General features: G+C 40.7%; 2 protein-coding genes across 2 annotated transcripts in view; both read left to right on the top strand.

Moving 5' to 3' along the window:
* Window positions 1-5,581, top strand: part of LOC137981879 (A disintegrin and metalloproteinase with thrombospondin motifs 3-like) — a 13,582-nt gene extending 8,001 nt beyond the window's left edge. Inside the window, exons 9-10 of the mRNA XM_068828918.1 lie at window positions 4,062-4,192; window positions 5,542-5,581. Of these exons, the coding sequence (XP_068685019.1) occupies window positions 4,062-4,192; window positions 5,542-5,581 (171 nt within the window). The remainder of the gene's footprint in view (window positions 1-4,061; window positions 4,193-5,541) is intronic.
* Window positions 5,582-5,638: 57 nt separating this feature from the next.
* The window catches only part of LOC137982152 (A disintegrin and metalloproteinase with thrombospondin motifs 6-like), a 22,055-nt gene continuing 10,193 nt past the window's right edge, over window positions 5,639-17,500 (top strand). Inside the window, exons 1-10 of the mRNA XM_068829216.1 lie at window positions 5,639-5,749; window positions 7,739-7,870; window positions 8,814-8,964; window positions 10,536-10,634; window positions 11,702-11,841; window positions 12,831-12,897; window positions 13,188-13,269; window positions 14,199-14,323; window positions 14,849-14,966; window positions 17,061-17,141. Of these exons, the coding sequence (XP_068685317.1) occupies window positions 7,740-7,870; window positions 8,814-8,964; window positions 10,536-10,634; window positions 11,702-11,841; window positions 12,831-12,897; window positions 13,188-13,269; window positions 14,199-14,323; window positions 14,849-14,966; window positions 17,061-17,141 (994 nt within the window). The 5' untranslated portion in view covers window positions 5,639-5,749; window position 7,739. The remainder of the gene's footprint in view (window positions 5,750-7,738; window positions 7,871-8,813; window positions 8,965-10,535; window positions 10,635-11,701; window positions 11,842-12,830; window positions 12,898-13,187; window positions 13,270-14,198; window positions 14,324-14,848; window positions 14,967-17,060; window positions 17,142-17,500) is intronic.

Here is a 17,500-nt window from a genome sequence, read left to right as displayed (position 1 = left end):
GATCACTTCACAGATCAGTCACATGATACTGAGGCTATTGAAAACAAGGTACACTTAATGTATAGTCCCGAGGGAAACAGTTAGTTTTGTTTTCCCGAGAGTCCTGATGTTTCCCGAGACGAGGTCGAGGGGAAACATCAGGACTAGTGTAGTTTCCCGAGGGACCAGAAATTAAGTGCTTTGTTATATATTCAGACTTTTCCTTCAGCAATCGCAGCAAAACATCCACAGAGGGCAACAACTGCTGAATAATCTGCTGAATTGTATCCCAGTCGGGATACATTTGAATTTGGTCGAGGGCACGTGACCAAGAATCAACCAATCACAGTGCTCGTTTTGTAGAGTGAAAGTCGAGGTATAGAACAACATTTATCGTTACATCCCTTCTCTTATAAGAAAAAAACAATAAACAAACGGAACAAAGGAAAAAAACTTACAACTACATAACAATCAAGTGAATCAATCAAAGCTCAAATCATTTCCAAGAAAAAATTCGCGCCCTTCAAATACACAGGCGGTCTTACAACTCTTCCAGAGCGGGTTTTGTACCCGGTAGTCTTGTATGGAATCGGGATTGAAGCTGGTAATTCCGGGTTTTTCACAGCTGGTATCTCCGGCGGCATATGAGTTTCTTCTGCATAGGGAGACACAGCATGTGACCTCGATCTAGTTGCAATGTAGTCCTCCTTTGTCTTCCGCAGGTGTACTCTATTTCGTCGGTATTGTGCTTCATCTTCAGTGGTGACTTCATATGAGCGTATACCGATTTGTTGATCCCTTCGATTTGCTTCCAGGAGGAATGAATATCACTGTGTCTCCCTGTTGTAGTTTCGGAAGATCACGGACATCCTTATTATAGTGGGCAACTTGTTTATCCTTAGCAGTCTTAACCCTTTGATTACTATCTGGCCAAATACGTCCACCTTTATCCACGGTCCCATCTACCCCTTGTGACGTCATCACTTTTAACGGTCAGGAACAGCTTTGTTCACTAACTTGTGCAGGGAGAAGAGATCTTTCAAACTATACCAGAATGAGCACAATTGAGTCAAGGAAACTGGAGAAACGGCCAAAAAAAACATGTAACACTGACCTGAAAATCTCCACGAAAAGCTTGCTTCATTACCCACCTACCTTTCTGAGCACCTAATTCTAAGATGATGAAAGGTTTCTCAGAAACTCTTCCCACCAAAATAAAGCCTACCAAATGCCCAGCAAGTTCAAAAAAAAAATGAGGCAAAGAAAGCGAAAAGAGAGGGAAGGAGAGAAAGCGAAAAGTGAAAGTCGAAAGTGTTGTGCTACTTTTACCCCTGTCGAAATTTTGTTTTCTGCGCATGCCCGAACTTTGCAAGCCCTTTTTTTGCACCTGGTTGAAAAGGCCGCGGAGTGTACAACCTGGGAACGGGCTTGTAGGGAGATTTAGCTCTTAAACAGCACGACAGTGACCAAAAAACCCCTCAACTAGCTTCAAAACGTGTTTTTCGGCCAAATCGCTAGTAGCCAAAGGGTTAATCTTTTGAGAGACGGTGTTGTCAACTGCAGGCTGCAGGAGCTGGCGTACTGTGGGCAGTAGGGTTCGCGTTCGTCTGTTCAACAGTTGCATCGCTGGGCGGCTATCCATGCCTTGGGCCGGAGAGTTTCTATACTCCAGGAGGGCAAGAAAGGAGTCAGATTGTCCCTTTCTGGATTTCTTCATTTATTATTTTCGCCGACGTTACAGCTGCCTCCACTTTACCATAGCTTTGGGGGTAAGTGGGGGAGCTTGTGACATGTTCAAAGTTCTACCGCTGGCTGAATGCTTGGAATTCTTCTGAGGATGGAATTTTTCTGAGGATTGGGATTTTAACTTCTGGACGACCGTTCCAGATCTTGTGTTGTATCTTCCATCATGTTGACGTTCTCAAACTCTTGAACAAGAGTCTTCTGGCTTTCATCATAGGGCAGATATGCTCGACTCAAGGCGTCTGCCGGAAACATATCACTTCCTTTGCGATAATGCAGCTGTATCCGCAATATCATGCACTGAAGTCAATTGGGGGCCTTGTACAGAGGTTTCTTCAGTATCACTTTTAAGCGGCTTGTGATCTGACTGCAATGTAACCATAGACCATAGCTAACATTTCGTTCTCAACTTGAGCATATCTTGTTTCCGCATCGGTTAATGCACGGCTAGCGTAGGCTCTGGGTTGTTCGTCTTGCATGATAGCTGCTCCAGCGCCTTTGTCGCATGCATCACCTTGAAGTGTCAGACCCTTTGAAGCATCAAAGTACTTGAGAACTGGGGCTTGAGTGTATGTCAGTCCAAAACCAATCAAAATCTTCGAGGGTAAGTTGACGTAATGGCGCGCAAAAATCACTCAAATTCGGTAGAAATTTGCTGAGGTAATTGGTGAAACAAATGAATCGTCGGACTCCAGCCACATCAGTAGGAATTGGCAATTCTTGAACTGCTCTACTTTTGCAGAGATCCGCTTTAAGAACTTCAGCGGTGATCACGTGTCCCATGAATGTTACTTCTTTAGAGCGTAAGTTGACTTTGTCTTTGTTTAACTTGAGGTTCTTCTCCTTGCCTCGCTGCATAAGCTATAAAAGATTCCTATCATGGTCTTGCAAGGCTTCCTCCTCTGTTGAACCGTCTCCATAGAACATACATCATGGATTGGTAGCACGCCTTTAAGACAGCGTGATCGAGTCTCCGCTGAAATACTTCAGGAGCAGAGCTTATCCAAAAGGTAAACGGTACCATCGAAAATCTGCCAAATGATGAATTGAACGTGGTCAGTAGGGAGCCTTCACTATCGAGCTCCACATGCCAGAACCCATTTTTAACAAAGCAGTAGAGAAGACTTTTGCTCTTCCAAGTTCGGGAAGAATTTCATCAATGGTTGGGGTCGGGTAGTGGCTTGTCTTAAGGAAGTTGTTCAGGTCTTTTGGATCCAGACATATTCGAAGCTGTCCATTGGGTTTCCGGGCTGTCACAAGGCTTGAGACCCATTGGGTACGCTCAGTCACTTTTTCGATTATAGACAGGCTCTGTAGTCTCTCTAATTCGTCTTTTCGTCTCCGCGTTATTTATATCAAATGCTATGACACCATGTTTCATGCGTCCTCAGTTATATGTACTCGGGACGCAGTCACATCAGTCACATGATACTGAGGCTATTGAAAACAACATCTATTGTCACAGTAACTGCCAGTTAGGCCGTTTGCAACCGGAGCAAACAGCAGGATAAATTCGAATTTGAGGCAATACACATGAAACTTACTCAAAGCGCGAGAAAATGTAAAAAAAAACTTCCTTTGTCCCTCTTGCTTCAATAATTTTCTGGCCCGGGTTGCTCGAAGTATGGTTAGCGCTAACTGGTGTTAAATACCATGGAAACTGATACCTCTTAACCAACGATTAGCGCCAACCAGGCTTCAAGTAACCGGCCCCTGGTGTGGAAAAGGTGGAGAAGACGTTAGCCAAGAGTCTAAACCGAAATAATCACGGATAACCAGCCAGCAACGCTTACGTCCTTTTTCTTCAGGTTCTAGTAGAAAAAAAGCCTTACACGTATGTCGAATTCAGACGGCCTTTTACTCCTTGATTCGCGAAGCAACCCGACTTGCCACTCTCTCACTCCGGCACTCGGCTGTTAACAGACGCTCAGTTTAAACATGGACTGCGGACAGCGAACTCGACTTCGGACATTATATAAAAGACTAAAAAAATGTATCGAAGTAAAAAGCAAACTAGGATAGCTCTCATATAGATATGTATTAAACAAGTGATAATAAATTAAGAACGAAATGAAATGCGGTCGCGATACCGAAGACACCGGATTAGTGCCGGTACGTCCTTTCCTCGCTCGGAAGCAAGAAGAATGAACCTAAATTCATTTCTATTTGCATAGAACAGCATGAATGACACCCTCTAGATCTGGTGCTAGATCAACATGAAACACACGAGCACCATTATATTTGACATAAAATTATAATGAATGGTGATTATAAAACATTTCAGTATTAAACCTTACGAATTTGCCAACGGTTACCTTTTTAACTTTTGCTTCTTTTAGCTGAGCTATTCAAGTAAAGACAGGAATGGACCAAGGCTGTCTGCTGTAAAGGTTTGGATCGAAGAAAAAAAAATGTCTACCTCAGATGCTGATCCACGACAGCATGCAGACCACGTGATCCTTGTCACTGGGTAGGGACCCACATCTAATCCTTATCCCAAAAACTCATTAAACACGAGGAGATTTATTCTAATAATCCCCATAACCCGAATTATTACATTTCTAAGATGATTAGTCAATTAAGCAGGCTCTCTTTTGCAGTATGGCCCTCTTGCGACCTGACAGATTCGATTGATATGAGCTATAACTTGTTTACCTAAATGGTAGAAATGCTGCCGAGGGGAAGAGAGATGTTCAACTATACTTGCGGGAATTTAACGACAGTTCGCAGTTCGCGAGTGGAAATGAAGGGAGATTTTGATAGGTTTTGAGCATGGGCAGAACAAACAGGACCCTCATCTGGACCCCACTCAAGAAAGAAAGAAACAAACAAACAAAAGAAAGAAAAAAGTTTGAGGATAAGAGCATGGTTTTAATAAGCGCCAAGTACTATGATTCATGTGACTGATTGAAATAATATACTTTGCCCTTGAGTACTCGGATAAAAGAAGCGAAAATGAACCACAAGAGTAAAAAACATAGCCGTTCTTCGAGTTGGGAACGTGGCTGCAAGCTTCTGCGCATCTTAATTCCTCAATTTGCGCATAATCACAATTCCTTGGGCCTTTGACCACAATCCCTTGCGTTTCGAAGAAAAATGTGTTCTTCTCCCGATTAGAGAGCTGCCTCGTTCGTTCGCTTCAGGCTCTCTCACTGCGGCAGCGTAAACATCTTGATATGCAGGGCATGGAGTTTACGGTGTTGTGGTTTGTGCATTGTATGGTCTATTTTCTGTTAAGCTCACTGACCCTAGGAGATCAACCTGTGTACTGAAGGACTCTGTTTCCTATTGTTGACTCTCCATGGGCTTTTAATGCATCAATGAATAAATAAATAAATCCAGTATGGTTTACAGCAACGAGCATTAACTTCAATTAACTGCGCATGCTACATTTTTTGAAGTGGTAAATACACGGTCAAACAATTTTTCACGTGGAATGACAAAACGCCATTTCACTTTTTCGTTTAATGGTCTTTGCATTAAGCCTGAAAAACATTTAACGCAATTTTATCAAAAAGCTAGAACATTTAAGGATTTGGTTATCCGTGTAGTCTAACCCGTAAATTGGGGAAAAGGTCATGGCGCTATATTTTTTCGTAATTTAATGCTCTTATTGAATGATCCTATAAGACCCAACATCAACGGAAGATTACGCACCCCCATCGCTTTCCGTTCCACCACGCAAATAGATTGAAACTGTTTTGCCTCATAATTGTTATTCGGCCCGTCTGGATTTACATCATACATTAAAGAATTGTTATTAAGTACGATATGAACTAACGTTTTTTTTTCTTTGTTTCTCTTGTTTTTCCGATTTAGAAGTGGTTTTGGAGGTGAGTCGTACGCCTCTGTAAGTTGATTAACGGCTGCATTAATTTATTGACTGACTTTAATACTTTGTCAATGTCATAGGGTTAGCATCAGTATCATCCATATGTAGACGTAACGATTCATACGGAGTCACTGTAAATAACGGAGACCTTGGATTGGCGACATCCCTGGTCATAGCTCACGAAACTGCGCATGCGTAAGTGACATTTTTGCCTCATAAAATCTGAGGCGTTAGCGCCCGTGATGGTTATCATGAACGGGGTTTTGTGAAAAGAGTAATAAGGACTCAGGTGCGAGGGTTTCATCGGGTTTTCAAACGCGACAAAAAAGTTAATCAACGAAATGATGTATCAAATGAATCATATATTGAACTGCGGATATGAAATCAAGTGAAACTATGATCCTCGTAGTTATTTTTCTGGCTTCTATACGCAATTTGTTAAAACTGCGTTTATAACTGCGAGGATCGTAGCTTCACTTGAAAACATTTAATACCAGAAATTATCTTTTAAGAGAGTAGCCCCTTTTGTTTTGGGGACTTTCGTAACTTTACCCGGCGTTACTTTCAACGTCAGCAGAAAAGGCACTACTTGTCTTGCTTTGTGAATATGCAAATGAAGAACGAATTACACACGGGCTTGACATCACTTACAAACTCGTGTATTTTTTTTGAGTCGCTTGTCACTCACTACTTGCAATCCCGTAATGCAATTCGTTTTGGGGAGTTCTTTACATAAAAACAATACAAGTCAATTACTTTTGGGAGTGTATCATGCTTCAGTGACCTGGACATCCATTGTTTTAATGCAAATAACCCCCAAGATTAACTGTATTATGGGATTTGTGCATGTAGTGAATTGTGTTTCTAAACTCATTCACCTGACCTAAAGGGAGACTTCTGGTAGGCCAATGACAATACGAATTATTAACGAGTTTGAACAACATGCTTTCAATCATTCTACGGATAGCAACAATGCTGTCTAGTAAGAAACAAACTATTGAGGAGTCATGAAGCTATTGCATTATATAATCGAAAGCTAATCAGAATACAACAGCTTCATGACTTCCCATCAGTTTGTTTCTTACTAGACAGCATTGTAGCCATTGTTTTTGTTTGCCTGAGAATAAACCCCAAAAAGGTAAAAACAATCTAGCTCAGGTACCGTTAAGTCCCGTGGTCTTTCGTTCCATGGTCATCCAGTCAACTAAAGAAACAAATAAACAAGAAATTATAGCCATCGAATCAACACGATCACCTCTAAGTTGTTGGGCTTTCCTATTAGTTAATTATAAGCATAGATGACCTCTTCCGTGTTTACATAGCCTCATCTAAACACGAGGGGGAGTCGGGAGAATTCGAGAAAGTTTTGCAAACCCGAGACTTCGTCCTGTCGGGAATTCTCCCAACTTCCCGAGTGTTTAGATGAGGCTATGTAAACACGGGAAAAAAAGTCCTCTATTGCTTTTATAAAAAACTTCTCAAAAATAATTCGACAAATGAAGGTTTTTTACTTCTTGATTGAAACAGATTTTCTTCATACACGCTCTTATTTCCTACCAGCCAAACAAAACGCGCGTCGGACGACACATTCGTGTGATGTCACAGCCGTGTTTACATACTCTCATCTAAACACAGCTATTGACCAATGAGAGTGCGCGTTCTATCCTAATTATTTTATAAAAGGGGCTGCGTCACGAGATTTAGCCAAATTCAGCGACTGGAAACTGGCAATAGCCAAATCAAGCGAAACATAAAAATAATGCCTTGGCACATTGAAGGCAGGTTTCAGTAAAACGGCAAATACGAAAAAGAGGCTTGGATGGGCAAAAATTTAAGAAGACTAAAATGGATTGCGATTGGGGGTTTTGAAAACTGTTCAGTCCTGCTAACAATTTTTCAAAGTTGATGTATGCTCCACAGCCATTTTTTCGTCACAAAGCTTTGATTTGTGTTGTTCAAAAGTAATTTCTGAGTTAACGTTTTATAGCAAGAAGGGGCGAGTAAATCGTAAAACGACACAAAATGAAGTGCACTGCCGTGTTATTCATTCTCAATTGCTGACGTCTTCGAGTAAGTGAAAAAATATACTTTCGGATATTTTCTCTGTTGCCAGCAATAAGCACTTCCCTGTTTGCCAGCCATATTTCTTGGAATATAAACGTGACTAATTTGATTTTTCTACAGGATGGGTGTTGGTCATGATACATCAATTGAGTGTCCTGACGGGACATACATCATGTCCACAGGTATAACCGGTGGAAAATATGCTAGCAGATGGTCCCCTTGCAGCAGGAAACAAATACAAGAATTTTTGAGGTAAGCAGAAAACGACAAACCACGAAACAATCACTTGAACAGATCAAAAAAGCAGTGACTACATTATACACTTTTTTAACTCCACTCCATCTGCTTTAAGGTCGGTACACACAAGGGATCTTGCTCCCGCAGCCCGCTCCCGAAACACGCTCCCGAAGCAAAGCTCCCTCGTCTGCACCAACGATTTCTAGCGAAAAAATATGCTGCGCAACAAAACTTTTGCTCCCGAGTTTTACTCCCTCATATCGAACTGGTTTGATATGAGGGAGCAAGCTCCAGGGGCAAATCTGTTGCACGAGTCTGTTTCAGGAGCAAGCTCCCTTGTGTGTACTGAAATTTGCTTGCCGTGACATGACGTGTCTCCAGTTGGCCAATCAAATTGGCTTATTTTTTTCATCCACAACAGTTCCCATGCCCCAATCGGGTTGTTTCATCATTCAGCTCCCTCGTCGTGTCCTTCGTGTGTACTGGTTGGGGTACTTACCCGGGAGCGTGTTTCAGGAGCAAGCTCCCTCGTGTGTACCGGCCTTTAGTCGTTTGATTCTTGGCGAAGTTTTGTATTTATTTCGTTCAAATAGAGGGTACACTTGAGGATTTCACCCAAAGAAACTATGATATCAAACAAATGGACAACTTCTTCGTACGGCAACATAGAAAGCATAACAGAAAAGAAAAGAGTGGATTGCATCCAGGGTTACCTTCTGGATAACTAAAAAACAGCAAACATGCAAAACTAACGCTAACTATGAATTTAAACGTCTATGGGCCAAAAGCATCGTAAGAAGACAAATTTTAAAACTTGTTGAAAGAGCCGTAACTAAAGCTAAAAACAATATAATTGCCATGCAAAAGGTCGCCCTTTGCCCTTTTCTCATCGAATGTGTAAGCGCGTCCACAAAGGAGCCTCGAAATATTAAAGCAAGCCTCTCTTTTTTCATCCTAGCGGCCCAGCATCATTTTGCTTGAATAACAATCCCATAGTAAACACAGTTTCAAGTGCTAATCACTACAAGCTGCCTGGTCAGTTATATGATGGTGACGCACAGTGCGCGTTACAAATGGGACCTGCTTATAAATTCTGCAGACCAAAACAGGTATATCCTCTTGCGGATTACAAAAACTATAATTATATGAAGTAATTATCTGTATCATTCTCTATTCAAATGTCAAATGTGTTGACATGCGGACTGGACTACGCGAGCAAAAATCATTCGAATCCGAGAGGTATAAGTTGGAGGTAAACGATGATCATCAACTCATCGAGTTAATATCGAATGTATCTATTGTCGGTCAAATCCGTTCTCAGGTTGAATCCGTTTTTACATAGGTTAAATTCGTGATCCTCGTTTTTCCTAGGCTGAATATGCACTCTACCTAGTTTAAAGCAGCTACCAAGCCCCCCAAATAGGATTGAAAACACCTATCAGGAGCACTCAACGAGAATATAGTTCAAAACCATTTAGACATAGAATTGTTAAACGTATTTTAGTATTTAAACGGTAGATATAGACATATTTTTATCCCCTAAGAAATTTTTCATCTGCTCGGATTTCCTAGCTGAAAGTCTAGTGATCCGAAAATTATAGGGATCAAAACTAACCTTTTCGAAAATTTCAGCCAGAAAAAAGGCTTCCGAAAATTCTAGGTGTCCTTTTTGGGGCAAAAATCCGTTAAATGTGGGCAATTGTAACATTTTTTAGATGTTTGAAAATCCTAGAACAGGCAGGCAAGCAAGAAATTTTACAGCAAATGTTCTGAAAATTCTAGATCTCAAATCGTTTTCCGAACACACATTTTCCGAAAATTGACGTCGGGTGTCCCTGACCTATACCTTCACTCAAGCTCTGTCTTTTGCATTTTAACACATCTTCCTAATGTTTGGTTTTGGTATCATCTTATCGGTTACACTTATCCATTCAGTCTTACCATTACAACACAGTAAGGGAACAAAGAAATGTACTATGCACTTCAGTTACTGGTAATGGAATTCGAACCCTCCAGATGTATAGTCCTGTGTCTTCGCCAGTACACTACAACGACGAACATGTTCAACCCAACACAGTTCTTTTATACATTTACTTTTATGTAATAAGTCAATTGATACCCATGTATAATAACCAAAACTAATCCTAACCTGACTCTAATTTTTCTCTAGGCTTTATTTAGGCTCCAAAAAAAAAGTTCCTTCAATTCATCTGAGTGCACATTCAACCTGAGTAAAATGAGGATCACCAAAAACGGATTCAACCCGAGAAAGGATTTTACCGGCAACATATCTTCAACCTGAGCTCTTGAAGAAGAATTTTTGTAAAAGAATCGAGCACTAAGCAAACGCAAACGGCGAATTATAGCACGGTATAATGCTGAACCTGGAAAGCATTGGTGGTCACATTGTGACCAACTAGACACAAACCCGCGCTTTTTTAGCGGAGAAAGCTCGAAAAGGGCGGGCTATCACGTTATTACATTGATTTAAACAGAGCCTGTCGTCTTAAAATCCCCGGCACGTTTCAGTTTCATGCGACTGCGCCCAACTGGATATGCCAAATCTTGTCTTGTGCAACAGTTTGACGTTTCTTTCTAAGGGAAGCCATTTTAGCATCCAACATGTCTTGCTATTTTAGTTCAAGCAACGATGAGTGTTCGTTTTAATTCTTCCCCTTAGTCGGAATGTGGTTCTCTGTATTGCACACAAGATGAAGGAGCAACCTGCAGCAGTAACATAGCTCCTCCGGCGGACGGTACAAAATGTGGTGAGAGAAAGGTAAGTACTTCCACCACTGTGTATCACGTGTTACAGTCAAGCTATGTCACGAGTGACCAGTAGTTTTGAAATTTCAATTGCGTGCCAGTTTTGAATTTTGCTCTCGAGATTCTGAATTCCCGTGGATATTTCCTTGATATATCGAAAATAGTTAGCTATGAACTTTCGTTTTGTTATAAAATTAACGGTGTCTGAAAAGTAAAAATTATTTCAAGCGTTTGATGAATTCAGTATTGTTCAGTTATTGTGCATTTTTTGTAGAGAAATCTTCAAGATTTCATTCAAATCTCGAAAGCTCCACGGAGGAATTCGAAGCGTCATGGTAATGCGCTATAGAAATCAATAAATTATTATTATTATTATTATTATTATTATTATTATTATTATTATTATTATTATTATTATTATTATTTTCAATACTATCTGCTGGGGTTCTTTCAGTGCATCAGCCGGGCGCAAACCGTGCACCTGGGGCATCAGTCACTCAAGTCAATCTTTCTGTTCAGATACCAAGCACCTTCAGTCTGAGGATTCGCACAGATCTCAGCATGCAGATCTTTATTATTATTATTATTATTATTATTATTATTATTATTAATTTCAGTCTTGTGAATCCCGGTCACGCGTGACATAGCTTGACTGTAAAACGAAGTAATCACCATCTTTTTCTATCTCGTCCGAACATTCTGCGGGAAACACCAAATCGGCCAAAAATACGGAAGCCTCGGCCCTCTAAAGACCAAGATAGCACCTTTGTAGGCTAGATTTCCGCCCCTCTACCGAGTCCGGTCTTTGGGCTCTTTTCCCGAAACAGCGGCCGGCAATGGAAACTAGCACCATTGGCATGAGCCAAAAACCTCCTACTAGGCGGTACACTATAGCCTTAGACGGTAACCAGTCCAAGAGAAGGAAGTTACAAAATAAAATTCTGGAAGCTGGTGTCTCGGGTGGGACCGCGCCCCATGCTAGCATTAGCAACTGGAAATCCGAAAGCCGAAAACCATCATGTGTTCCTCAGTTTACAATCACTTTTGCAACGTATTTTTCAACCTTCGATTCGTTTTCAGTGGTGCATTAAGGGAGACTGTGAAGATGATGGGTCTCCGATGATAGACGGAGGGTGGAGTGAGTGGTCAGATTATACAGCTTGTTCATTTCCCTGTGGGGGTGGAGTACAGTACAAAACACGAACCTGCACGAATCCCCTGTAAGTATTCACTTCCGACTTGTCGTTGAGACACATCATCGGCGACCAGTTAAACGAGTTATAAGGTTCACACTGTAACCAGGTTAGGAATCAGACAAAGTGTGATACTACCCTGGTTTAGAAAAAATTGAGTGTAGTTTAAAAAGCTACAACTTTGGGGGTGCAGGGATGGCACAGTGGAGAGAGAGCCCTCACCTCCCACCAATGTGGCCCGGTTTCGATTACTAGACCCGATGTCATATGTGGGTTGAGTTTGTTGGTTCTCTACTCTGCAAAAAGAGGTTTTTCTCCGGGGTACTCCGGTTTTCCCCTCTCCTCAAAAATCAACATTTGACTTGATTTGCGTTGTTGATTTCAGTTTGCAGTGTCCCCAATTAGTGCTCAAGCGCTGGTAGAAAGACTAGACACTTGAATGAGGTTCCTTTCCATTCCTTTTTTTGAGGCCGCAAATGCTTCCTTCCCTAATGCTAGCACTCACGAGTGAGACAAAAGAGACAAAATTGTTGACACATTGACCTTTTCAACCCCCTACTCCGTCATTGTTACTTCATTTGTCCTCGCTAGGCTACCCACTCCACTCCCCACCCCCCCCATTCTAAACAACGTTGTGTCGTAATTCCTGCGATTTTCGACTACAAACAGGGAAACATTGAATGGGGTAGGGGGTTCTTTTGCAAAATAAATAGCGTGCTACAAATAGTCCTGTTATTTTACGCATAAAAGCTACTGTACAGCCACGATGTGTCAATTCATTTTGACACTGACTGTAGCATTAGAGATAGACTTTCCGCTATAAGAGCCTTTAGAGCCGTCTGATCGTCGTATTTTTTTCCTTGGGACAACTTATGGATCTTGGGTTAAAGCACATCTTTAGGAGAACCAAGCAAATTTTATACGGCCAGTTTCACAATGATAGGGAGCTGAATTAGTTTGTTTAGATATCATTTTGCCCAAATCTATACCATATGAACACGTGCTCTTATTCCTAGGCCACAAAAAGGAGGAATGTATTGCCAAGGAGAGGCTAAAGGACACTGGAAAATATGCAACCCACAGGCAATAGAAAATCTCTTTGTTTATCAGTTTGTTTTTCCCTTTCGTGAATTTTTAAAGTTATTCAGTCTTTAGATGAGAAAAAAAAAACACTTTGCTCACGAAATACAATCAAATACTTGGTTAGGGTTTGGCAAATCCAAAACAGATTGACAGCGAATTGTATCTGACTGGTGTACTGAGTATTTTTTGATACAGTTAATTAAGTAGCGTTCTGTACTCGTATGATAGATGTATTTAACTATAGAACACTAATTTTCCCTTATGAGTTACTGTGCTTACTATAACTCTAGGAGTGTCCTAAAGAAATACGAAGTCCAAGAGAAAAACAGTGTGAAGAAAAACTCCCAGGTTCAGTTCCATACAGTTTACCATGTGAGTAGGTATTTTGGCGAATTCAACAAATCGATTGTGGTTCAGCGTTATCTATTTAAGCAATAGTAGAGGACGTTTTCCGTGTTTCTATCGCCTCATCTAAACACGAAGGGGAGTTAGGCGAATTCGAGAAAGTCGAGGGTTTGCATAACTGTCGAGAATTCTCCCAACTTTCCTGAGTGTTTAGATGAGGCAATGGAAACACGGAAAAAAGTCCTCTATTGCGTTTATAAAATATTTCACAAAGATAATTCGACAAATGAAGGAAAATGCTGGTTTTTTTGCCTTTTGATTGAAACAGATTTTCTTGATAGATGCTCATATTTTCTACCAGCCAATCAACACGCGGGTCTGACAACACATAACCAATCAAAATTCGTGTGATGTCACAGCCGTGTTCCTAAACTCTCATCTAAACACACCTATTGACCAATGAGAGTGCGCGTACTGTCCTAATTATTTTGTAAACTCTAATGGACATTGAATATTCGTCATCACAAAGGTCAAAATGTTGTGCACTCACAAGGCACAGCCCAGTAAGTCCACGACAAATTTTGACCACGGTGATGACGAATATCGATGTCAATAAGAGTACAGACAACGCTGAACCACATTCAATTTGTTTTTTTTTACCGCAATATTCAACGTCAAGCCCAGATCGTGCCCCAGATCGTAACACAAAGAAAGCGCAGACGTTGTCCAGAACTTTCTCGCAATTTAATTGGACTGTTATCGACCACGGCAAAATTACCCAATCATGATCAGATTGCAAGATTACAAGCAATGGTTCTAAAAAATCCGATTTATCAGTCACAACGTTTGTTTTGGGGCTTTAATTCAGTTATTTCTACGTTTTCCCTTCATCTAAAGTAAGATACGAAGGAATAAACATGTGACGGAAAAATAAGTTGTGCGTTATCTCTTTGCAGACAGAAGTCCATGCGATTTACTCTGTAAGAAAGGACCGGTTTTTCCGAAAGGAACAGTGATCGATGGTACTCGTTGTAGCTTGGATAAGGAAATAAAAGACGTTTGCATAGAGGGCCAGTGTAGAGTAAGTTTGTAGAACTCTACACTTTAATCAATGACAAGCAAAGCCACACAAATCAGTCGACGCAGGTATGAACATTGCTTGAGCAGTTACTGCGAACTGGGACTTTGTAATAACCCCGCAGATGTTGCAGATCTGCGTACCACAGGGATTCGACTGTGTGCCTGGGTGCATCTTTGAGCATGGTTTCGAAGTATTCAAGTGTTGTCCATTCGGTCAAGCAAAAGACACTAACAGCTATTCTGATTAATTTTCTGTCCGTTGATCATGCTTCTCCGCATACCACGGGCAACACAATTGTCAGTTATTCTACGATCAGGTCGAAAACGGGAAAAGTTAGAACTCAACGTGGCTGGAAGCCAGTTCGGAAATATAAAAATACGTGTGCCTGCATCCCCGGGGTAAGAGTAGCTATCTACTAAAAATATACAGACGCTTTGGGGAGCAAACTTTTTTCACAAAGCCAGATTTCATCTGCTTGTTTTGACAGCAACCACTTACCGTGTTTGGTGTGTTATCCTCTTCTAGTCTGTCGGTTGTGACAATGTCCTGGAATCTGGTGTAAAGGAAGACCGCTGTAAAGTGTGCAACGGAGATGGCACGTCATGCAAGACAGTAATTGGAAATGTACAAAATCCATGTCAAGGTATGGTTAAGAATTAAACCCCAAGTACATAGTATACTTCCTTTTAAGCAAACTTTTCCTAGATTTTTCATATTTTGAGACAGGCGCTAATTAAACGACTGGACACCAAGACATTTACTAAATTCTTTTGCACAACTGGGGTGGCGTTTCTTCCAACAAATAATTACTGGGTTGTTAGTATGGCAATCCCAGTCGGAAAGTGGGTGGGATTTGTTTGTTTGATTTGATTTTATTTTTTTTTCCGTGTCGGTAAAAGTCTTGCCTGTCACTCCCCTGGTAAGTGGTGTAATTGTGCATGGAGCCTTCTGCGCGTATTTTCTTAGGATCGAGAGGGTAGTGGAAAGCGTAGATTTCTCTGGTGGACACAGTAGAATCATTAACTTAGCCTGCAATGGCGTCGAAAGTCATGTAACGCGAATGGCGTTTTAGTGGATCCAACAAAATATTCCCTTATGGAGCTCAATAATGGAAAGTCAGTTGGATAAACTAGGCAGGCGGTGAAAAACCAACACCTGGAATCTCAAAAGCGACGAGTAATGGACTTCGACAACAATCTGTCGCCCGTCGAGCCGAAAATCAAAGTGAGCTGTATTTCTAAAATAATATTTTACAAAGTGTGCTGTTATGTAGAACACTGAAACCAAATGGAAAAGTCTCTGGTAACTTATGGGTTCAACAAAGACAGAGAACGAATCGAACACCTTACGTGGATCTGTGATCAACTCTGCACAGTCTTCAGGTAAAAAAAAATATTGGAATGTAACAGCCAAGAATTATTTGAAAGAAAGCTTGTCGTGTATATTGTGCTTCATTATTCAAGGAAAAGGTTCTTCATGTAAACGGTTTGATCCTGAAATTTAGTTTGTTGCAATATTGCGCATATTTGACACGATTTCCTTCACGCACGTAATGAAATAGAAGGGGTTTTTGCCTCTAATAGCAAATATGTTGTTTGTTTCAAAAAAATACTCGTTGGAAAAGGTGGCCTTTATGAATTCATCATGTTATATGATATGCGAGCTTAACTGGATAGTTTTTATGGCAATAGTAAAGCATTTTCTTGTCAAAATGAGGTTAGCGTCTTTCTGGTGTGTTGACTTAATTAAATCGTGAGTTTGTATTTGCCGTATGCCGCGTAACCTTGATTTCCACTCTCAAAATTACCTCCAGAACCTACTTTTTGCGTAGAATAAGCTTTTAGAATGATGTTCTTGTTTTGCATAAAGCAAGCTAACAAAATCTGTACTTTGCTGAGTTCGCATTTGTTAGCGTTAATAGTATTTTCGGTCCGATGCTTCTGTTTTATGAGGGGTATAATGTTTTGATCTCCCATCCAAATACTAACTCCAACGGACAGGCCTTAACTTCAGTGAACTTTGGTATTACAAAGCTGTCAGATGCTCAGAGGGCACGCTTAAATGTGTGGTGAAAAAAAGTTGTGAGGGAACTTGAAATTATCAACATGTCAGCCCAGAAGCCAATGTTTCTCGCTTCTCTTTTATTTGTTATTCTTCAGAGACTGGAATGCTGCAGTTCAATACCACACAATTCAGTGCCTTCTGATTTTCTGTAACACGTACTACAGGTGTATGCTTCACGGAAGCATCTTGTTATCATTAAGGAATCCGTCTCTTCAATACAAAATCAAAATTTCTAGAATTTTTGACTTTCTCATTTGGTGAATGGTGACCGAGTAGTGGCATATTTGTGCCGGATTAAGAAGAGAATAAAAGCGATTTTCTTTCGAGCGCCACTTTGCAAGGCTTAGTATGAGCATGCAATATCGCGGCAGGTACAAAACACAGGTCACTGGTCACAGTTTGACCAATACAGAAAGTATCCTAAACATTAATAAAAGGTAACCTTAGGCCTAATTATGTGACCTGTGTTTTGCACCTACCGTGCAATATCGCGTTGTATACTCAATGAAAACTGCCCTAAAATGTCAATTTTTCTTCGACATGACCCTATATCTATGAAACCTGTCAGCAAGCACACATTTTCACTTTCGGAATCTGGTATTGGTCACGATTTTTTTTACACGACTGCATCTCCGACGCGTTATTTAATTTGTCTCTGTTTTTAACTCTTGAGGAACATGCACCATTCTTGATGTTCCCGTTGGAGCAACGAATATTACAGTAAAGGAAAATGTCGAAGACTGGAATTTTCTTGGTAAGAATAAGTGTAACCATGGAAGTTGATTGATTTTCAAGGATGCAACTTGAAACCACAACGTTAAGTTTGAGCAGGAAGACCTGGATATGATGGTTACGACAATGCATCTCATCAAAACACGAAATTAATTGTTTTGTTTAGTTTTTGTTTTGTCTTGTTTTGTTTTGTTTTGCTTGTTTTTTTTGTTGTTGTAGGAGGTGGAACAAATAGGAAAGTGTAAGAATCTTACGATTTTGGTTCGAAAAAATGAAACTAGTTTAATGAGTCTCCTATAGCCATAGCTCAGTATTAGTGCTTCCGAACTAGCAATAGGAAGGTCGCAGGTTCGACTCTTGCATAGGAGCACTCGGCTTTTT

This window comes from Montipora foliosa, chromosome 13 (assembly GCF_036669935.1).
Source record: "Montipora foliosa isolate CH-2021 chromosome 13, ASM3666993v2, whole genome shotgun sequence".
NCBI classification, from domain to species: Eukaryota; Metazoa; Cnidaria; class Anthozoa; order Scleractinia; family Acroporidae; genus Montipora; species Montipora foliosa.
This window is presented reverse-complemented; position numbering and strand designations above follow the sequence as displayed.